At 33.8% G+C, this 23,710-nt stretch overlaps 1 protein-coding gene across 12 annotated transcripts in view; it reads left to right on the top strand.

The window, feature by feature from the left end:
* Window positions 1-23,710, top strand: part of SLC4A7 (solute carrier family 4, sodium bicarbonate cotransporter, member 7) — a 114,552-nt gene that overhangs the window by 10,006 nt on the left and 80,836 nt on the right. For 3 of the 12 annotated variants that reach the window (XM_012644531.1, XM_012644529.1, XM_012644527.1), the window contains exon 1: window positions 20,793-20,825. The exons of 7 other annotated variants lie outside the window; for them this stretch is intronic. In XM_012644531.1, coding sequence (XP_012499985.1) covers window positions 20,793-20,825 — 33 coding nt within the window. Of the gene's footprint in view, window positions 1-20,727; window positions 20,826-23,710 lie in introns of those variants that run through there. 2 more of the 12 variants (XM_012644533.1, XM_012644523.1) reach the window with 1 other exon arrangement.

Genomic DNA, 23,710 nt, shown 5'->3' with positions numbered 1-23,710 from the left:
AAAAAAAAAAAAAAAAAAAGTCCAGATTAATTACATTTGTAAAAATTACTGTAGCTCAGTAGCGGGGGCACCATTCATACTGTTTTCTTGTTTTTGCTCCAGAGGCACCATTTACCTTGAGTTCCCTATGAATGGTTTCTCTTGGAGTTGTGCAATACAGCACAGCACTGCTGTGGGAAGATAGCACTGTATAGATTCCTCATGCTGTTGGACATATCCCATGTGCAATGTCTGTCACTTCATTAAAAAAATAGAAATAAGACTAAAGAAATGATTTCCATTTAGACACTTTTTAGAAACCAATAGTTGGGGATAGATAGATGATTATTTTTTTCCTCTCTTGAAAGCATTTTTATATTTATATTTGAGTATGAACCTCAGTCTTAGATTCTGAGACTTGACAGCCCCTCAGATGAAATAATGAGATACCACTGAAGGTTCTACCACAGTCTTCCTCTAATTCTGCCACTGGGCAAGGAGGAGGAATGTCATGTTTCTCACATTGATGCAAATCCTAATTTAGGATTTATGGTTTTGTCCTTTGCTGTGTTGAAAGTTGGAGAAGAACAGGTAATTAACTTTTTAGAGTAAGTCTACTCTGATCCATGCATTTTATTAGGTATCTGATTTATCATCCCTGTGTTATAGATGTGAACTCATGGGCAGAAAGAGTTATTTTCTAAACAATTCCAGGTTATACAGTTAGTAAGAGGCTAAGCTGAGGGTTGAACCCATGATTAATGCCATGCCACTGCTTGTCCCTGGTTTTCCACTTCTCATTAGTCTGGAGTAGTGAAAGATCCCTGTTTGTCAATACCATTTGATATTATACATATTAGGTAATTTTACTTATATGATACTTGAAATTTCTGTTTGCCTCATATAATTCCAAGTTAACTGTAGTTGTTTCCCTCTATATTTAAAAGCTTTTATTACTGTAACTTCTGTGAATTAAGTTGCTAATGTTATAGAAATTAAATATCTGAATTTGCCTCTCCTCCTTTAGATTCCCTGAGGGATGGGATAGAATTTTTCTGGGTCATCATTAAATTCTTAATTAGGTCTACTCTAGGGTTTAATAAGTAAAAAGCATTCAGTAAATATTTGTTCAATGAATGAATGTTAGGATGATATCATGATCTCATAAGATTTGAACTCAAATATGCTTCTGTTGTTTAATCAGTCAAGTAATAAATTATATACCTTTTATTTGTGGTGTTAACCATTAAGAAAAAGAATCCTACCTTGCTTGAGATAACTACCAATAGAAGAGAATGTTTTTTGCCTTGGTCCGATTGAGTAGAAATATTGAGAAAATGCAATAAATGCAACTTTGTTTGATTCCAAAGTAAGAATATTTAACATTTTTTTAAACCTGAGATAAAATTTTAGGCAGGTGAGTATTAAGCACAATTAAAATGAACATTTTATGAAAATTTGTCTTATTTTCACCAGTTTTAAATACATTTAAATTGATTGTTGAAAAACAGTGGGTATTTTGTATATTAATTCTCATGTAATTTTTGTTTTATGAAAACTAGTGACTTAATGTACATGATTATAAAGGTAACAGTGACAAAAGGGATTTCAGATCCCGCATGTCAGCTGTTGCATATATTGGTTTGAAATTGTGCTATTTTATTCTTTAGAATTATTACTTACATAGTATAAATTTTTTCTGTTCATCTGGTTTTAATTTTGTGATTTTAAGGTTTGTGGACCTTTTTCATTCCTAGACTCTGCCTTCCTAACTTACCAACTCATGTATAAGTGTTTGTACAGGTGCTATAACTAGCCAATGCACTGACTCAGTAGAGTCTTTTCAGTGATACTCTGTACTTATTTTTGTTTTGCTCATAATTATTCCCAAATGACCTTATTTATAACATGTCCAGGAGGAACTTCTTCATTTTTGTACATGCCATTAGCAATATCCTCAGATTAAGGTTCTGTTATAAGCCTGTTTGTATCTGGGCAAGTTGGTCTTTTTGTTAGGCATAACGGATTCATTCAGTCTAAATTTGGCCTTTCATTTTATTTTCTTGAACTGTTTTATACAGTAAAAGGAAATTTGGTAATAACCACAAGCCCAAACCCTCATTTTCAAAACAAGGTAAAATTTGGAGGTGGCTTAACCTAGATGTAACAAGTACATGTTTGGGTTTCAGACACACCTGGGTTCCTTATTCCTAATGTGCCACCAGCTACCCTTGGGCAGTTAACATCTTTGAATCTCACTTTTCTTATCTATAAAATTGGAATTCCTGTATTAAACTTATCTCATGGGTCTTTTTCATGATCAGGGAAAAGAATATACTATGTATACAATGCTAACTGTGCCCCTTGGAGACTTGCTATTATTAAATAATAATCAGCCTGTGTTCTTATGGAATATCTTATGTATCAAAATTCTAAAAGAGTTAGTGTACAGATTGAGGAAATATAATAGAAAATAGAAACTCTTGATTATCTTTAAATCCTAGTATTGAGATATTCTGGACAGCTCTATGAGCAGGGGTTAGGTGTTAGTTTATTGCCTTAACCATCACATTTTTTTTTTTTTTTTTTTTTTTTGAGACAGAGTCTCACTGTGTTGCCTGGGCTAGAGTGCCGTGGCGTCAGCTTAGCTCACAGCAACCTCAAACTCCTGGGCTCAAGCGATCCTCCTGCCTCAGCCTCCCGAGTAGCTGGGACTACAGGCATGCGCCATCATGCCCGGCTAATTTTTTCTATATATTTTTAGTTGTCCAATTAATTTCTTTCTATTTTTAGTAGAGACGGGGTCTCGCTCTTGCTCAGGCTGGTCTCGAACTCCTGAGCTCAAATAATCCGCCTGCCTCGGCCTCCCAGAGAGCTAGGATTATAGGAGTGAGCCACCGCGCCCGGCCTGCATTCAATTTTTATGTTAACTTATTTTGCTGTCATCTGCTAATTGCATTGATTTAGCAATACATGCCTTTAATAGGTTAAGAAATGAATATTGGCTGGATTGGCCATAGGGATTATTTTATACTTACAGCCAGTGCTTCCTGTTATGGTTGTGAACTTCAAATAGTAGGGGCAGTTTGAGACTGTAATTTGACTGCAGTGAATTTCAGATGATGGAGGGATTGCTGCTTCTCCCCACATCTACAATAAGTACAAGTATTCTCACATCTACAATAAGTATCTAATTGGAGGACTAAATCCTGTTCACTGAGAAAATTTTTGTAGAAAGGCAAAATTTTTCTACAAAAAGGCAAAATGGTAACATTTTCAGCTTTATTTTTCAAGCTGCCTCAAGAGGATGGCACATAAATTGTAATAAATGAATATTGGTAGACAAATTTTGGTTGGGCCTGTTGGGTAGGGGGTCACTTACTGTTTAATTCCTTGAATCACTCTCCTGTCACAGCTTTTGGTTTAGTTTGTCATCTGAAATAAATTAACTTAACCCATGGTTTATAGAATGCAGACCTAGGATGTTTAATCAGAATTTTTTACTTACGTTGTTGATGGTGAATTAAAGCTTTAAATTTAGCCTTTTTCACCTTGTTCTTCATTGTTCAAAGAAGCTATGGGGCTTAAACCCTGACTATCCTCTGCCTGTCCAGCTTTTTAAAAGTAGTTATTAGGCCGGGCGTGGCAGCTCACGCCTGTAATCCTAGCTCTCTGGGAGGCTGAGGCGAGCGGATCGTTTGAGCTCAGGAGTTCGAAACCAGCCTGAGCAAGAGCGAGACCCCGTCTCTACTAAAATTAGAAAGAAATTAATTGGACAACTAAAAATATATAGAAAAAATTAGCCGGGCATGATGGCGCATGCCTGTAGTCCCAGCTACTCGGGAGGCTGAGGCAGGAGGATCGCTTGAGCCCAGGAGTTTGAGGTTGCTGTGAGCGAGGATGACGCCACGGCACTCTAGCCCGGGCAACACAGTGAGACTCTGTCTCAAAAAAAAAAAAAAAAAAAAAGTGGTTATTGTTGAATAAAATTTATGAAGGATGTACCCGAAATATTCATTTTCTGAATCTCTTCCTCACTACAGGTTGAATCTTTTCCAAACTGCATATTGGGACTTATTAGTGATTTGCAAAAACAATTTAGTGGATTATGACAAGCATTAGAAAAGAAAGCAACAGAATAGAAAATAAAAAAATGCATCACAAATAGTAAGGACTCATTGTTTTGTGAAACTTTTTGTTTTATACATACATGACATGCAAACAGATATATGTATACTGGGTTGTGATACAAATGTATTTCTTTTTAGGGGTTTGCTGTTTAAAAATAAGTCGGAAAACTATTGCTATAGATTAACATTTGATTACATTCTTTTGGGAATAATACTTTTTTTAAATTAAAGTTTTAACAAATCTAAGTATTAAGTATTTAGATTAAAGTACTTATTTGATTTATAAATTAATGCTACCTCAAAAGGTTTTTATATTGGAGAATTTAATTGATATTTCATTAACAGTAATAAATCAAAATGTAATAAGATGGAAGAACTGCCAACAGGTTATCCTCTGTTCAATTTCAAATTCATTAACTGCTTAAGCTTTTAGGCACATGAGCAAAAAAATTGCAATATCTACAGTTAGCAAGACTTTGTTTAATCAGTTTGACTCACAAATACCTGAAATGTTACAATACTTTTAATGGGATGATCATTTAGAAAGGACTTACATGGCAAATTCTATAGAGAAAAATCTTACCTTTAGTGCTGTGACAATTGAACTAATACTCTGTTAGTATATCTTAGCTGCTTTGAGATTTTATAAGAAGCAGGATGAGACACATGAAATGCTTAATTAGACCGAACTGTAATTCTTATGTTTTATGTTCATTAAAGTAGGCTTGAAAGAAGACAAGTATTATTTATTTTATAGGATAATCCTTAGAGACTTAGATTTTTTTGGAGAGAGATCTGAAGGAGATTCTATTTGGTTCAATAGTTTATTGATGGAGGAGGGAATGAATCTGATTTTATTTGATAAACTATAATTTTATTAATAAAACTCAATACTTTCAGATTATGTATCTGAAAGCAAAAAGGCAGAATATATTCCTATATTATTCCATTTTTTTCTTTTTATGTATCTTAATGGAAGAAAATTAATACTAATGTTAAATATTCCTTTGGATATTGAAAGAGATCAGAGGTTGATATTGAATATCTCTTAGAGATGGGACTAAAGGCTAAATAATTATATTTTAGTTTTCAAAATTTTTACAAAGAACATGCATTATTTTTGTAATAAAAATATTTTTAAGATCTGAAGTTACTGTCTTGTAGCCACTGCTTAGAGATTAGTAGAATGATGTTTTCTAAAAGAGTTAAATTATTTTGTAGGGATTGGACAAAATGGTCAGTTTTTCTAAGACTATCAACTGGATTGTCACTATAGTGCCTCAACAATAGCTTTAATATTGACCTATGTGTTTATTTAACTGTAAAGAAGTTTAATGAAAATTATATAATTGAAGTTTATATTCTTGAACAGTATCAATATTTGAAGAGTTTAAATATTTTTAAGTATTGCTGTCATCTTACCAGCAGTCCTCTAAATTATGGCATTCTGGATCTGTGTCCTTTTAAGAGGTTTTCAATCAAGTCTGATGAATGTGTTTGAGGTTTTGATGACTGTTAGAAAAGTTTTCAGTGGAACCATTATAGGACTTTATGCATCTTTCTGTTTTACATTGTATCTTTCTTCCTGTCACCTACTAATGTTCACTCCATATCATGTACTAAAAGTGTTGGCACCTGGCCAGTCTTGGTGGCTGATGCCTACAGTCCTAGCAGGTGGGGAGGCTGAGATGGGAGGATCACCTGAGGCCAGGAGTTCGAGACCAGCCTAAGCAACATAGCAAGACCCAGACGCTACAAAAAATACAAAAGAATTAGTCAGGCATGGTGGCACGTGACACGTGCCTGTAGTCCCAGCTACTTGGGAGGCTGAGGCATTATGCCAGTGCATTCTAGCCTGAGTGACGGTGAGACGCTGTCTCAAAAAAAAAGAAAAGTTGACACCTGACTTTCAGGCTGGTCTCTTAACTACTGAGCTCAAGCAATCCTGCCTCAGCCTCCCAGAGTGCTAGGATTACAGGCTTGAGCCACTGCGCCTGGCTTTTTTTTTTTGTCCACTGTCTCCACTTCCTTCCTTATCCAGGCCCGTATCTTCAACCTCTCTCTTGTTGTTTGAGGACGTTAATCATAGTGTCTTTCTATATTAAATATTTTAGTAAGTCCCTAGTCCTTGATAATTCTGTTTGTAGTGGGGCTGCTGAAACCACTGGAGAAATTAAGTCACAAGCCTCATAGATTGGTGCATAAATTCATGTTTCCATCTGGTTCCTCAACAAAAACATGGAAATACTACTATGACTTTCTAGTTATCTCCTGTTTTTTTTCAGTGGGCCTATTAAATGCTCTCTGCTTTCTTCAGATTGTATCCCTTCATTCCTCAATCACAGCAAATAGTTTACTTATTTCAGAGTCAGTAGAAGCTATCAGAAAGGAGCGCCATCATTGTCCTGCTATTTACGTGGATAACTCAACTCAGACTTCATATGTCTTAAACAGAACTTATCAAACCTTTTCTTCTTTCTGCATTTCTTATATCTGTGAATAGAACTGCTATCCATTTGGTTGCTCAGTAGTTGAAATGTGAGCATTATCCTTGACTTTTCTTTCTCTTTAACCAAACACCAAATCCAGTGGATTTAGCATCCTATCTCTTGAATCGGTCTACTTCTCTTTTTACTTCGTTTGACCATCATAGTTCAGGCCTCTATCTTCATTTACCTGGCATAACGCAGTAACTTTCTAGTTGTCTTCCAGTGCCCACATGTAATTTTCTGCAGTGTATCCTTGCAGAGGGATCTTTGTACAACATTGGTTATCACTCCCCTGTTTAAAGCCTGTTACTCTCAGGATGAGCCTATACTCCTAAGCCCTGAAAGGTCTCCATTTCCCCCCTCCATCTTTTTCTGTTGCTACTGCTCTTCCCACCTGTTATACATTTCAGCTATACTCAACCTCTTTTATTGGAACATGCTAAACTTTTTTCTCATCTCTGGGTCTTGGCACATTATAGCCCCACTCCTAGCACAGTGCTTGGCACGTGGAAGGCGTTCGATAAATATCTGTTGGATCATTGAGTGAATAAGGGAACAAATGAGAGTGTCTTGTAGTAGAAGGATAGTTACTGAAAAATTTCTGAAATATGTATATGAGCATCCAAACAATTCAGATAGTGATAAATTACACTTAAAATCTTTTATTCAAAGAATTAGTTGATAATGTAAGGGCAACATGGATATTTAGAGTAATGCATATTATATTTTTAGTAAGATGCAAATTTCTATGAAAGGAATAGAATCTATTTATATAGAAGAAGCCTATGATATAAAAGTTGATGCTAAATTTTTTTAAATTCAGGTTCAAATGATATTTTGCAGCATCATTCTTGATTGCTTACTCTGTCTTCTCCCAGAATTCATGAGGAGGTAACTTGAATGAGTATGAAACCATTATTACAAATGGAAAAGCAACAGACAGTATGTGTCCTATCTGTGATAAAACCAATGTGTTTTTTTCCCAGATATTAAAGTTTTTCAAATTAAGGCAAATAAAAGCTATGTGTGACTTGCTTCAGACATTTCTAGCATGGATATTTATTGTATTTTATTTTTATCATCACATACAGATAACATTAAGCATTTGTTGTATATACACAGTTAATAAAATCCTATGTAAAGAAAATTATATATTCAAGGAGCTTGAAGCAAGTTGGGAAATGAAGGTGAATATGTACAGAATAAATTCAGTTTCACTTAAATATAGAATGTGAAAGTAACACAGTATGACCAGCAAAGATGATCATGTAGTAGGATGGTACTAATACCTAGTATTTAATTGAATGCTTATTTTGTGCCCGAACCTTTTCTAAGCTAAGCTTGTTACGTGCAAAATATCTTGTTTAAATTTTTTTAGCCTATCAGTTGTAAACACTGTTATGCCTGTTCTACAGATGAGGAAACTGAGCTCTAGTGAGATTAAATAATCTACCCAGCTAGTGAGTGGAAGAACCAGGATTTGAATTCAGGCTATCTAGCTCTAGAACCTATATTCTTCCTTCCTTTATTTATTTTTTTTTAAGATAATGGTTTTAAGATGCAGTCACTATGTTGCCCAGGCTGGAGTTCTGAGGCTATAAATAGGTACAATTATAGCAGACTGCAGCCCTGAACTCCTGGCCTCTAGCCATCCTCCCATCTCAGCCTCCTGAGTAGCTGGGACTACAGGTGTGCGCCACTGCACCTGGCTTTGAACCTGTATTACTTTATCTAAAGCCAAAATAAACTGGTTGACAAATTGTATTACGTATGTATAGGTAGAGTTTTTCAGTATCTAGTCATAATTTTATGCTAATATAATTTGTGGAGATAATTTCCTGGATTAATCACTGATTACAAGCTGTTTCTCAAATATATTATGTCATCTTAATTGCTTAATAAGAATTTATACAATGTTGCATCATTTAAACATGATTTTGCTTTTCGAATTCTACTTTATTTTTTAGTAGAAATAGCTACGTATTTTAAGGTTGCTGTTTATTTTCCAAGTGAGATAACCAATCCTGCATTCACTTTCCATCTTCCAAAGACTTTATGAAACCTCTCATTTATTGTAGTTTTCTCACCTATTCTTTGTCAGTTTATCCTTTTAAAAATTACATTACTATCATGTTAGTGAATATTGGGACGGAGAGGAGATAAACACAATTCCATATCTTTGATCTGTTATGATTAACTTGACCTCCAAAGTAGTTTTTCTTTATTCCCTTGCCTTCTGTAAGCATAAAGTGAGTTACTATTGTAAGGAGGCTTCTCTATTTTTATTCACATAACAATGTATCTCCTGTTAAAGGACAAATATGCAAATATTGGGAATATGTTTGGGATTCTCCCAACTTGAGAGAATGCTAACTACAATGGGGCTATAGTGTATGTTTAAATTGAATTAGTTTGATAAAAATATTAAATAGTTAAAGTTTTAGATTTTATTCTTTTGAGCATGAGGATAATTGCCATGTGGAATAATTTCGATTCAATTATAGGTAATTTGAAAAATAAATATGATCTTGAATCCTTACAAAAAACCTAGTAAATATCAAAGAGTAAATGGCAACAACCATTTGTTGTAATTTGTAAAGACCTGCCAGTTTACCTGCATAATAATTGCATTTCACAATATTTTAATCCAAATTTTAAAGTTCTTACTATTTGAGAATTTACAGTTTTTATCTCAGTAAGTAAAAACAAATCTAGGGGCCGGGCGCAGTGGCTCACGCCTATAATCCTAGCACTCTGGGAGGCCGAGCGGGCGAATTGTTTGAGCTCAGGAGTTCAAGACCAGCCTGAACAAGAGCGAGACCCCGTCTCTACTAAAAAGAGAAAGAAATTAATCGGACAAGTAAAAATATATAGAAAAAATTAGCCAGGCATGGTGGCGCGTGCCTGTAGTCCCAGCTACTCAGGAGGCCGAGGTGGGAGGATCACTTGAGCCCAGGAGTTTGAGGTTGCTGTGAGCTAGGCTGACGCCACGGCACACACTCTAGCCCGGGCAAAAGAGTGAGACTCTGTCTCAAAGAAAAAAAAAAAAAAAAACAAATCTAGGAAATTGTGTGAGTGTTCTAGGCAGGGTTCTTTTGGTTGCTTGGAGTCAGAAATTTATTTAAACTCACTATATTTAGAGATACTTGTGTGAATTTATGGAATTCTCTCTGGAATCCAGGAAAAGCTGAACAAAACTTTAGAAAGAGGAAAAATGAACATGGCCTCAGACAGCCATTTCTAATTTTCGTCTTTCTCATCTCTGGTAGATGTTTCTTTCTCAGATCAACTTGAAGGCACTCTGGTATCTGCTTCAGTTTCCTGTAGTTTATTGCTGTCAAGCTGATGCAGAATCTCTAGTCTGGATCTTTCTAAGTAAGGTTAGGACTATGAATTTTTTTTTTTGAGACAGAGTCTCACTCTGTTGCCCAGGCTAGAGTGCCATGGCATCAGCCTAGCTCACAGCAACCTCAAAGTCCTGGGCTTCAGCGATCCTTCTGCCTCAGCCTCATGAGTAGCTGGGACTACGGGCATGCGCCACCATGCCCGGCTAATTTTTTCTATATATTTTTAGTTTTCCTAATAATTTCTTTCTATTTTTAGTAGAGACGGGGTCTCCCTCTTGCTCAGGCTGGTTTTGAACTCCTGAGCTCAAACAATCTGCCCGCCTCGGCCTCCCAGAGTGCTAGGATTACAGGCGTGAGCCACCGCGCCCAACTATGAATTTTAATTATGCATATTAACCAATTATCTGTGGTGGAACACATACATTTCTAGTATATGCAGTTGGTCCAATGAGTTAATGTAGAAGTGTTCTGATTTTGACAGCTGCTTTGAAATGTGAACCTTTAGAGAAGTAGGGCCTGAGGATTGTTTTGTAATGTTTTAAAAGTGCGCATATATAAAAAGGTTTCAAACCCCCCTTTATTTATCTAAAAGTGTTTTATTAAAACTGTAATTGGAATATTTTATAGAGTAAAATTATCCATATGACATGATTGAGATACCTATGCACTGACAGGTAGCTTCAGTAAAACTCTTAAATGTAAGCTTAAGATGCATTTTTGCCTGTAGAGTTCAGTTTTTATAAAGGAATGAAGGCTTTAGTTTATGTTTGCCTTTATGCACATTCATACTGACTTTTGAGGAAGAACCTGGGAGATTTTTTTTTTCCTCTAATAAGACCTTAAAAGTACTAGAAAGCAGTAGTTATTTTTAAAGCAGCAGTTCTCAATGGGTGTGTGTTGGGGGGTAGGGTGGGGGAGGGAGTTGTTTTTGCCCTTCAGGGGACATTTGGCAATGTCCGGAGATGTTTTTGTTTATCACAGCTGGGGGCGGGGAATACGTGTGCTACTGGTATCTAGTGAGTGGAATCCAGATTTGCTGCTAAACATCCTGCAGTGCATAGGACAGCCGCCTACAACAAAGTATCCAGTCCACAAAGTCCAGTCTGAGGTTGAGAAAGCTTTTTCTGAAGGATTAGAATCAAGGATCATAGAGTAAAAATTTCAAAAATTTCAAAATAGAGAAGACTTAAGTTTTTGGAGTTAGAGAAGTGACTCCTCACTGGTTTTGAATGACCTAGAGGAAGTGAGAGAAAGCATTTTTCTGCTGAAAGCCTGAGGTTAAATATATTTGAATTTACTATATTAAACCATATTTTGACTTTAGATCAGTTTCAATTATATTTAATTTTTGCCAATCAGATTTTTAAAAATTTCATAGATAAAATTTTCTAGATAACTGTAGCCCAACATGACACCTATATCTTTGTTATACATTTATGAATATGTAACTAACTTAGCATTTTCTCAATGCAAATATAAATTGAATTACATCTGTGTTCTTAGCATTCAAGTGTGGAGTTTTTGGGGTTTTTTTTTGTTTTTTTTTGAGACAGAGTCTCACTTTCTTGCCCCAGCTAGAGTGTAGTGGCGTCATCATAGCTCACTGCAACCTCAAACTCCTGGGCTCCAGGGACCCTCCTGCCTCAGCCTCCTGAGTAGCTGGGACTACAGGCACTTGCCATAATGCCCAGCTAATTTTTCTGTTTTTTGTAGAGACTGGGTCTTCCGGCTGGTCTCGAAATCCTGACCTCAAGTGATCCTTGTGCCTTGGCCTCCCAAAGTGTAGGATTACAGGCATGAGCCACCACACCTGGCCATGGAGTATTATTTTTAAGAAAAATAGAGGTTAGGCACAGTGGCTCATGCCTGTAATTCCTGCACTTTGGGAGGCCGAGGTGGGTGGATCCTTTGAGGCCAGGAGTTGGAGACCAGCCTGGGCAACATAGTGAGATCGCGTCTTTAAAATTAAAAAAAAAAAGAAAGAAAAAAATAGAGATATATTGCATTTTGCCATGATATTTATTTCTGGAGAGTTTTTGATAACACAAAAATTTTTACCCTGCCTGTATTACATTTTATTTGTGAGCTAGGTGGTTCAGTGATTTAATTCTCAAACAAATTATAGATATACCTCAAAATTTGATTAAAAACCAAATTCTTGAGATGCTATGGGCATTTGAAACAACTTTTAAAAAATGTTTATAAATCTGCTTCACTGTAACGCATTGATTATTTAGTATTATATATAAAATGCCCATATGAAATATGTAGCTCTACTATATCCTAAATTTGGCTAATATATAAATGAAATATTTATTTAATAGTACTTTGCCTTAGTAGTATTTACATTTTTCTGAATGAAATTAAATGTACAGATTTGTTTAAGCAGCTACTAGATAAGTTTTTTCAAACTCTTAATTTTTTTCACCTGGAGCAGGCATTTAGCCTCATTCTCTTCACCATAAGCACCCACGAGAGAAAAATTCTGTGTTTCTAATCATAACCACTAGATGGTGATCTTATACGTTGGTGAAGCCCAGGTTTTAGTGCTGGTGAAAACCGTAGTGGTTGCCCAAATTAAGCAATGTTAACTCAGCAGTGATATTTAGCAGTGTGAACGGTGTGGACTGGCTCTGCTCCTCACTGAGACATATGTTTTAAAGTGAGACAGATTTCCATTTGTTTTACAGGAGTTTTTCCTTCCTCTTTTCTTGGCCATTTGCTTCAAATTTATCTGTGGAAATCAAATTAAAATAAAATCTCCATGTTCGTTACAATATTGATGCTGATTTATTGTATTGTTTTTGCTTCTTATGGCAATAATTTCAATTTTATTAGCTATTACTGGTTTGCTAGTAGATTTAAAGTATTTAAAAATAATTAAGTGAACATTTTTGTGATTGAATAATTTATGTTTTTGTTACAATTCCCTAAGTAAGGAATATGAGCAAATAAAATTATATGCAGAACAAAGAACATTATATGTAGTTTACTTTAGGGGAAGGTATGTGGCTTAGTGCAATAAGCATGGGCTTTGAAATCAGACAACCCTGGGCTTGAACAATGATTAGCTATGTTACCTGAAGGAGTTCTGGGGAGAACTATACAAATAATATTTGTAAGTGGCCCAATGAAAAGTGCAGTGTCCCTGGAGGGAGGAGGACATGATTTTAAATTCTGTCTTTTCCAAGCTCAAGCTGTGGGGCCCTGGGAAAATTATTTAACTTTTCTGAGTCTCATTTTCTTCTTTCATATATTTGGGAGGGTAATACCTGCTTCTAGAATTGTTTTAGGGTAAGAATATATAAAATGCACATGAGAAGTTTTAATAAATGGGGTGAATCTGTTATTCTTATCCTCTGATACCATAAAAGCTAGTAATAACCACAGTGTATGTCTACGTGCAGTAAGAAATAAAACTTCTTTACCCTTCCTTTATTAAAGAACATCATTCTCCTCGAACTTCTAGAGAGTTTAGGAGAATAGAAAATAAAAATTTTAAATTAAAGAACTTAAAATATATTTTCTCATAATTAAAATTGTATACCTTAATGCACCCCCCTTTTTTGTCGAAGAGAAACATGGGTCTTCTGCTTTATGTCAGCAACATCTACATCTTCAGCAGTTATATTCCTGTATTGTATCCTATACTGACAAAGCGACTTCCCATCTGTAGAGGAAACTTAAATGGATACTACATATACTTTCTTAAGCGCTTGAATTCTTGTACAATTCTCAATCTAGCTTTAAATTTCTGGATTCCCCCCCTCTTTAGCTGACTGAAATTCACAATTAGAGAGTTCTAAGCTGTTTTATTTAGTTCTTCTTTTTCCTAAATTTGATTTTAAAAAATCAGTTAATGAGATTATATAATTTTATGACTCTAAAGCTGAAAAATGTTGGAACCTTTTCACTGTGCCTACCAATTCATTTTTAGAAAATGGGAATGTGTTGAGGAAAATTTTGAGCCATCTTCTGCAGGTAGTTGACCTTGTGAAATGCTTATTAAAAATGTTGATTACTTTGTTATCAAAGTTGTATCTAGTTAAAACAAGAATTGATTGTAGTTTTGAAGAATTGACTAAAATATCACTAATATTTCACCTTTAATGACCTACTGATCATTTTTGATATTAAATATTATATTGAATTAATAGATCTTTAATATTAATCTAGAGAAACATGATTTTTATTGAAACATAGACCAACCCGTGTATCCTTCTGTATTTTGTCTGTTCAGATAAACATTCTCACAAATAAGTTTTATCTGTTGTAAAACATGAAAATGTGACCATATTATATGTGTAAGAACTTGCTTTTTTTTCTAAATACTGACATCTATTGAATGAGACTTTGTAGTTCTATTTCATTACTCACGATATCTTTTTAATATTCCATGGTAATCAGCCATTCCCCTGTCTATTTGCTTGCTGGTGGTTTTTTGTTTTGTTTTGTTTTTGGCAGTTTGAACAGTAAATATTCTTGACTTTATATTTTGTTGCTTTTATTTCTGCAGAGTAGATACCCATAAGTGATATTGCTGCACCAAAGGATATGCTGAAAAAAATTTTAAATGAATTGTCGCTAGTTGATTCTCCAAAAAGTTTTGAGCAATTTACTTTCCCAGTAGAAAGTATGAGAATGTTCAGGTCTCCCTACCTTTACTAGCTTTAGATGTGAATTACATTTTTGTTTTTGTTTTTTTTTTTGCTAATCTAATAGGTCTTAAATTCTATTTGCTGAACCAGTAGTGAGAGTGTCCATTGGTTATTGGTCATTTATTTCCATTTTTCTATTGCTTTTTTTCCTTTTAATAAATCAAGAAGTTCCTTCTATGTTAGAAATATTTAAAACCATTATACTGCATACATTTCCTTGTGTTCTACCTTGTCTCTTTGTTTATGGCGCTCTTTGCTTTAGAGAAATGTTTAATGTTTTATATAGTAAAAAAATCTTTATCAGTCTTTTTCTTTATGGCTTCTAGGTTTCTCATCTATAAATTTTAAAAATTTATAATATTTTATAATATTGGAGTGGGTTACTATAAAATATTATAAATTTAAAAAGTTACCATTCCAGTTATTTTTAATTCACTTAGAGTTTATTTATACTTGTGGTTTGATGTAATATAAATTTCATCAATTTAGACAGCCAAATGAGCCTTTTCATTTAATAAATAAATTACCTTCCTAGACTGTACATTTAATCTGTTTCTTGATTCTGTTTTAACTATTTCTGTGCTGGTGCTGTAATGTTTTGCATAGCGTAGTTTTGTAATATATTTGAGTATTTGTTTGGCTAAGCGGCCTCTTACCTTTTCTTTTGTTTTGTTTTTTCCCTCTCCATGATTTTATTGGAATTTTCAGGGAAACTTCAAAATCATTTACTCTAGTTAAAAAAACCCCATAACCCTTTGGGATTCTGATTTATTTTATAATTTTTATATTAATTTTTTAAGTTTTATTATTATTACTATTTTGTATTTTTAAAGTCTGCCCACCCAGGAGAATAGTCTGTCTTTCTATGTATTTAGTGTCCTTCAATAAAATTTTATTGTTTCTTTTAGGTTAAATTTATTTCTGCATAGGTTATCATTTTGCCCCCATCATATAGGGTTCCCCCCCACTTCCATCTCTAGTTCATTATTGATAATTTTTAATAAAGCCATTGGTTTTTATTTATCTTGTAACTGGTGGCCTTCAAATGAATGTTTTCATTTGTACTAATTGGTTGGCTATCATATTGTAGGTACATAGTCCTATCACCTGCAAATAAAGATAATTTGATTTTTGTTCTATTTTCTTTATTACATTAGCTCTAGCGTACAAATGATGGATTATCCTACAGATAGTGGACTCTTACAGCTCCTGTGACAAGTGAAATCTTTAGTATTTTACACTTTAATATGTTTGTTGTTACCTGATTAATGATTTTATCATTTTTAGACAGGTTCTTTTTATTAATATTCCTATTATGTTGAAAAAGCCTACTGAAGGTAATGCAGGAATAATAAAAGATCAACAGCACTAGGTTCTTAAAAACCATAGTGTAGCACCTGAGAGAAGATACCTATCCAAAATATACATCAAGTAAAATAAAATGATTTTTGTACATGAAAAGATTTCCTTAATTGCCTGCATATTCATTGTGAAGCACATTTCTCAAGGACTTCCTATATGAAAATGAAGAATGAAATTATTAGTTGAGCATTACACATACAAATTAGGGGAAAATACCCTTGGTAGTAAATTAATAGAGGATCTACTTTAATCTTTAATGTTCGAAAGAATCTTTTGAGCAATAGGGAGTTGGTGACATAGTTTTTGATGGTCTAATCATAATTCTTAGTTCTGAACTAGATAGTATAGGATTTAAGTAATCCTAGTACGTCAGGTGCTTTTTAACATGAGTTTTGAATTTTTAGAATTAGCAAGAGGGCACAGCTCAGAAGGCTTCATTATAAATATTGAATAGAATATAAATATAATCAATCTTGATATGAAAATGTAAATATAACCCAAACTGAGATGTGGAAGATATGTAAGTAAAATGTGTATGTGTGTAAGAGAAAAAATTCTATTTTTTCTTTTTGCGGAATAAACAGATACTTTCTAAAATTGGTTAACAAAGACATAATATACATTACTTAAAGTTATAATGGCGGCCGGGTGTGGTGGCTCAGGTCTGTAATCCTAGCACTCTGGGAGGCCGAAGTGGATGGATCTTTTGAGCTCAGGAGTTCGAGACCAGCCTGAGCAAGAGCGAGACCCCCGTCTCTACTAAAAATTCGAAGGAAATTACTTGGACAGCTAAAAATATATAGAAAAAATTAGCCGGGCATGGTGGCACATGCCTGTAGTTCCAGCTATTTGGGAGGCTGAGGCAGGAGGATCGCTTGAGCCCAGGAGTTTGAGGTTGCTGTGAGCTAGGATGACGCCACGGCACTCTAGCCTGGGCAACACAGTGAGACTCTGTCTCAAAAAAAAAAAAGTTATAATGGCAACTCTAGCCACTAAAACTGTTTATAAGCTGGAAAGAGAATGTGGTTATATCTGGCTGAGTGGAAGTGGAGATGGTAGGAATGCTTATTTTGGGGGCACTTCTGTAAGACTTGAATTTTTTTGGCATTTAAAGGTTAATTTAAAAATTAAAATGTAGTTTAACTGAAAAAAGCAAGTTATATATAAAAACAGTAAGTGTATAATATATGCTACCTTTTTTGTAAGAATGTATACACTTCTATTCGCATAAAAATTTTTAGAGAAAAGGTTGAAAATGGGGTGAAGAAACCAAAGGAATAAATGAGACTTCTGTGTATACCTGCTATTAAATAAAATTAACCTAAAAAATTCTTTAAAGAGCCAAATGAAAACCTGTTGATTAAAATTTGTGAGTTTGAGTTAATATCTTTTAATTTTATCAAAGAAAATAGTGAACTAAAACTTACTTTTTACCTTTCTATTTAATCGGTAAAATTTGTTTTTAAACTTTAATTTAAATATCAGTTTGGTAGTATAGTGGCCATGATAGTGTTATGATAGGAAATGTTGGAGAAATGGATCTTTTGTGTTTTGATGAATAACATTTTGTTTTACAATTTGGGAAATTAAAAAGTTTGTAATGCATTTAATTTCTTCTTTCTTTTTTTCCCTTTTGGGTCCCTTAACCTTTTCCTCCTCCCTTCCACCCACCCAAATCCTTATGCTCATGGCTTTTGTAATCCAGTGAGGGGTGGGAGAACAGGGAAGATATGTGCTTGACCAGGAGGTCAAGCTCTCAAGTACTGGTGGGGAAGGCCAAGATTTTCCACAGAAAGCAAATTTCAAGAGGTCATTGTAGAAATTGGTATTGAGCTTGATTGTTTGCAGATGTTCTTCATTCTGGGCTTGATGTATTGAGAATTTTTAAAATCATTGAATAACATACATCTTACTCTTCCATTTGTTTCTTTAGATTTATGTTCATTTGCCAAGATCATAGGGTGAAAATTTCAAAAATATTAATTATATGTGTTATTACAACTGTTGATGTTATTGGGGTTTATAATTCTTGGAGAAGTTTAATAAACTTTAGAAGCTTTAGTTGTATTTGAAGGAAAGGACATGTCTGTCACCTGGTAGCTATAGTCTCTATATAAGAGTTGTAAAAGATAAAACAAAGTATTTTTTTCTGTTTGACATAGTCAATTTCTTATTTTGTTATTTATTTAATGCCTATCATCAGTGAGTTCTATAGGTTTAGCTGGTAGTAAGACTTTAGTTGAGGGATATAGGTTTTCTATAGAAAATATCATTTAATCGCTCTGTTAAAATATAGAATTTAATGGTACCAGGAAGCAGATCTGTGTATTCAAAGAGTGTATTTTTAGTTTAATTTAGACTGTATTTTATATTAATTTGATAAACAATTGATTTATTTATTCATGTTCAGTTAGAATTTTGTTTTAAACAACTATATTTGGATTTTTTATTTTTCTTAAATTTCATTAAACAGCTGTAGTAAAGGAAAAGCATGGACTGAGAAAGACTGGGTTTGAATTCTAAACCTACTGCTTACTAGCTCTGGGACTTTGATAAGTTAATTAACCTCTCTGAGCTTTAGTCAAAGTTGAGAAGATTAAATGAAATATTTGAAGGTTAAATGTGCTATATATTGTAATATATACGATGGTATTTAGCATAGTTTTGGCACTTAATAGATGCTTAACAAATGATGTATTATTTTCTACAAACCCAGAATAACAAAATAATATTTTAAAATATTGATTCTGTCTTTCTATACACATTAAAATATTTATTGAAGAAACAACATAAAAAATAAGAAGAATATAACTCACAACTCCTCAATCCTATATTTTTTTAGAGTATAATAGTTTTGAAATGCCATCTCAAAGTGACTGTGGAAATCCCTGAGATCCTTTCTGGAGGTCTGCAAGGTCAGAACTATTTCCATAATAATACAAAGACATTATTTGCCTTTTCTGCTGTATTGAAATTTATCCTGATTATGCCAAAGCAATAGTGGAAAAAACTGTTGGTGCCTTAGCACAGAACAGGGCAGAGGCATCAAACAGCAGTCTCCGTTTGAAAAACAAAATGAAACAAAACTTTCACTTAAGAATGTCCTTAATGAAGCTGTAAAAACTTTTTTTAAAATTAAATTTCAGCCTTTGAGTGCACATTGCTTTAATATTCTGAATGACAAATAGGAAGCATTCATAAAAACACTCTGCTACATACTCAAATACACTGGTGGTCTGGAGGAAAAGCACTCACTGATTACTTGAATTGTGAACTCTACTAGCTGTTTTTTTCATGGAACACCATTTTTACTTGAAAGAACAACTGGCAGACTATGATTATTCAGGTTCTGGCATTTGACAGGTATTCCCTCAAAAATAAACGAAGTGAACTTGTCACTTCAAGAAAAACAGCTGATGGCATTTGTTACCAATTGATAACAATTCAGGCTCTCAGGCAAAAATTAGAATTTTGGAAAATTGTGTCTGCCAGCCTGACCTGACAGTTTCTCAATGCTTGGACTTAACTGATGAGAATGTTGATGATATTAACAAATGTGATTTTAAAATTTTTGATATTCTATAATGAAATGTGACATTTGGAAAAGCTGTAATAAGCTTTACCAGTGAGCACGTATTTTCCAAAAATGTGAGAGATTCATTGAGAGTGCTTGGATTTCAATGTAACAATGTACAAAATGCTCATTTGAAACGGTTTCAGATTCCACATCACAAGGAACCTTTAAGGAATTACTGCTTGTTAAGTTTGGTGACTTATCAAAGAGGAAATCGCAGTTACCTGAAAAGAATATTGAAGCTCTCCTCCCTTTTCCAACAGAGTTTATATGTGAACATGGATTTTCAAGCTTACTTCAACCAAAAAGTGAATCACTTCAGATTGACTGCTAAAGTAGATGTGAGAATCCAATTACCTATTAAGTCAAATATTAAAGAAATCTGCAAAAGTATAAAAGAGTTATTCTTCTCATTAAATTTTGTTTTGATTTTGAAAATTACTATTTTTCATTAACTGTTATGTATGTTAACATGCAATGGCTTTATTATTTTTTAAATGATTCTAAATAAATATTTTAAAGTTTTCTCAGTTTTAATCCCAACGTGGTAAATATAAATATAACTCACATAAACAAAGGCCCTTTGAGGTCTTCAGGAATTTTTAAGAATGTAAAGGAATCCTGAGTCCAGAAGTTAGAGGAGTGCTGCTCATTTCCTTTTTCCCTTCTAGCTGTTGTTCATATGAGTAATTAATTTTTTGTTAAAATGATTGTAAATCATAATGTTATTAATCCTGTTATTAATACAGTTACATGTAAGTTGGTATAAACTCAATAATATTAAAAAGGCAAAGCTCTCTTTAGATGGAAACATCTTTGGATTTTCCTGAAATTAAGTAAAAGGGCTAGGTTTAACTGAAGCATATTGTTGAAAATTTCTTCTTTGAGATGTACATACACTCACACACCCATCCACCTATATTCTTGGAGTATGCTGTCTTTTGTACTAACATTGTAGAAAGGTTTCAGTTAAAAACTAGTTGCTGCTTTCCTCTTTTGGTACTTTCACTTATAACTAAATGTATATATTACTTTCCAAATCTGTTATGCTGTGACCCTGTGTAAATTGTAGTTATTAGCTTGGAAGATTAGGTAACTTAGAAGGCAGTGATTGGCTGTACCATAAAAGTAACTTAGAAGAGTTCATCCCTGCAAAGCACAGTGACCTAAATCAGATATGTACTCACTGTCCCTGGAATCTTCAAGGGACTTACTGCATTACATTATCAAAAACAAGGCATTTCTATATTACTATGGAAAGATTTCGTCCGGAGAAGAAGTTACCTGTATGTACCTAGTTAAGATCTTGTATTTTACTTAGAAACAGATTTGAATCTTTCAAAGTTTAATAGTAGTGAAGCTTGAAGAAATGTCAGGCTTATTAGCACTGGCTTAGAATAGTATCATCCTCTGTGTCCTTGGCTGTGGAAGTCATCTGCTGAAGAGTAAATCCTCGTGTAAAGTTAGAAATGTTTGTAGCATCTTTATTCTTCTATAAAATTAGTTCTTTGGTTAGTTAATATTACCTGAATGAGGCTTTAAAAATTATTTGGTTAAGATATTAGGAAAGAAATCATTTTACCTTAATGGTTAAGTATGTTTTCAAGCTAAACCAAAGTGTTAGATAACTGTGAAATTACTCTACATGGTTAATAATCATAATTTATGGAAGATGTTACTTTTGGGCTATAGCCATATGTCTGTCTTAAATAATGGAAAATTTAATTTGTGATAGGGATCCCCGATGGCTATTTTAGTAGATTTTGTAAACCTCGGGTGTCAAAAAGCATATTAGACTAGGTTTATGGTATATTTTAAAATAATCTTTTAATAATTCTTCCCCCCTAATACTAAGCCTTTGGTGTGTTAGGTATCATCTTTGATAATTTGACCAAGAAAAATATAAATTGTGGATTTTGCTTTTTCAGGCAAGATAAATGACTATGAGAGGAATTAGTAAAATATGAAATTATGAAATCTGTTTCTAGCAAAACTAGATTTGATTGATTTTGCTGGGATTCCCATTTGTGAATTGAATTTTGATATTGTCTTGTGTTGCTGGGCTTTTTTGTTTATACAGTGGTTTACTAAATTTCAAAATATTGAGAACTGTCTGTGTTAGAGCTTGAATTGTATTCAAAAGGAGTATTTACATGGATCCAGCATAAATTTTTAGCAGTGTCTTGTCCTTTGTAACATACTGAACATTCAACAAGTATGTATTAGAGAATTTACCAAGGTGCTAGGTACTGCTTCATGCTGGAAAATACAGTGGTGAGCAAAATAGACCCGATTCCTCCTTTTTTTGAATTTATTTTTCAGCCTAGGGGACAGCTAAGCAATTAGTTACAGAAATAAGTAATTACAAGTTAATAAATACTGTAAAGAAAAAGTACTGTATGTTCTTAGCATGTATTACAGTGACCTTGTTCTGTACTCTAGAGGCTAAAGAACCCACGTAACCAATACTCTAGAGACCTGGCTTTCAATTTTAATTCTTTAACTAACAGTGTGATCTTAAGCAAGTCACTTAAGCTTTGTGTATATCTTTTTTTCTTAGTCTAAAAAATGAGAAAATTGAACTGGAAAAGTATAGCCGATTCCATATCTATGAGTCTGTGAGGTCTTATTTATTCATTAGGAATGGAAAAGGTTTTTCCATTTACCTCTGGATTTCTTATCATGGGGAGTCACATCTTAGCTGTAAATTAACTGATAAGCTGCACATTTGACTATATTATAGTTTTTATTCACCAACATATCCCCAGTATGTGGAATAATGCTCAGTACCTAGTATGCACTTAGCAAATATTTGTTGAACGAATGGATGAGTTCCTTACTTCCTAGTACTTAAGGAAATAGACTTCTTTCATGATCCTTTTCATGATCCTTAGGATTCCTGGGGGAACAGGGGTATTATTCAGGATAAGAATAGACAAACTATATTGTTGAGGAAGTTCTCACTCTCTCCTGTTGGGTTACACTGGAAAATGTAGTGGAACCTTAAAAATACCCAGCTAATGATAATCTCATGCTGACTGATGACGGGGGATCTTCTTTTTTGCTGAGAAACACTGGATCTTTGTCCTTCCCACCCCTTGTGAGTTGTTGGTGCTGTTCTATACATTTTAATTATTAATAGGTAGTTATGAAAACAACCACTTATTGTGGATATGTGGGTGTGAGTGCTGACTTAGAACTTGGAATGAGTGCATCTCCTCGTAGAAATAGTGCTATTAATATTTACGTTTTATAATTTAAAGTAGAACCTTGATGAATCTTGCCATTTGTCTGTGACTCTTGTACCTGGTAACTAAACATTTGACAAGAGCTAACCCAAATCCACTTAGTTACTGGAGGCTATTACCTGCCAGTTTTAATGCTCACACCTCTTTGAGTTCCCTTGCTCTTTCTTTCTTCAGTTTTTTTCATATCCCCCACACTTCGAAACGTTTTCTTCAAATTCAAATTGTCTTTGTTTCCAGTCATGGTATTTGAAATAAAAATTTCTGAAGCTTTTGTTCCAGTGTCTGAATCTATCTAGTTCTTCCTCTTTGTCTGGGGACAAAGCATTTTTCCTAAGGCTGTTTTTTTTTTTTCTGTGGGAATCACAATTGCCAGAGTTTAATATTTGTTATATAACTTTCCTGTTTACCTTTATTATTCTTTCCTGCTCATTTTAGAGTAATGAATGGATCAAAAAATGCCTAGGGAGTTCTTTAGAAACTGCGTATAATTTTTTTTGGCTTTCATTTCATGCAACAGTCACTGATGATTGCTTCCTTTAACTGGATTAGAAATATTTTTAAGATCAGATTAAGATTTTAAGAATTTTGTCCATAAATTTCAAGCTTTCTAATATTTAAGTTCAGCTCTTGCTGATGGGTGAGGATAAGGTTTGGGGTTGTTTTGAGGAAAATTGTGGTTTCTTTGGGACAACATTGTTATTTAAATACACTTTGATGATTGTCCTAGGCATTTTGGAGAAAATATTCTGACATAGAAATAATTGTTAGGATACTCTTTATAGATTTAAAGTTGCTTGTGTTACAATAAAAGTTTATAGTAACTTACAGTGCTTTCTTGTGAACTGGAAGGAACATTTCATTTTCTTAAGGATTAAAACAATGTAAATGAAGCGAGAATGGTCCCAAGAAAGGCTACTAAAATT

Source organism: Propithecus coquereli, unplaced genomic scaffold (genome assembly GCF_000956105.1).
Source record: "Propithecus coquereli isolate 6110/MARCELLA unplaced genomic scaffold, Pcoq_1.0 Scaffold214, whole genome shotgun sequence".
Classification (NCBI taxonomy): domain Eukaryota; kingdom Metazoa; phylum Chordata; class Mammalia; order Primates; family Indriidae; genus Propithecus; species Propithecus coquereli.
The sequence above is the reverse complement of the archived record's forward strand: the minus strand, read 5'-3'. Positions and strand labels throughout refer to the sequence as shown.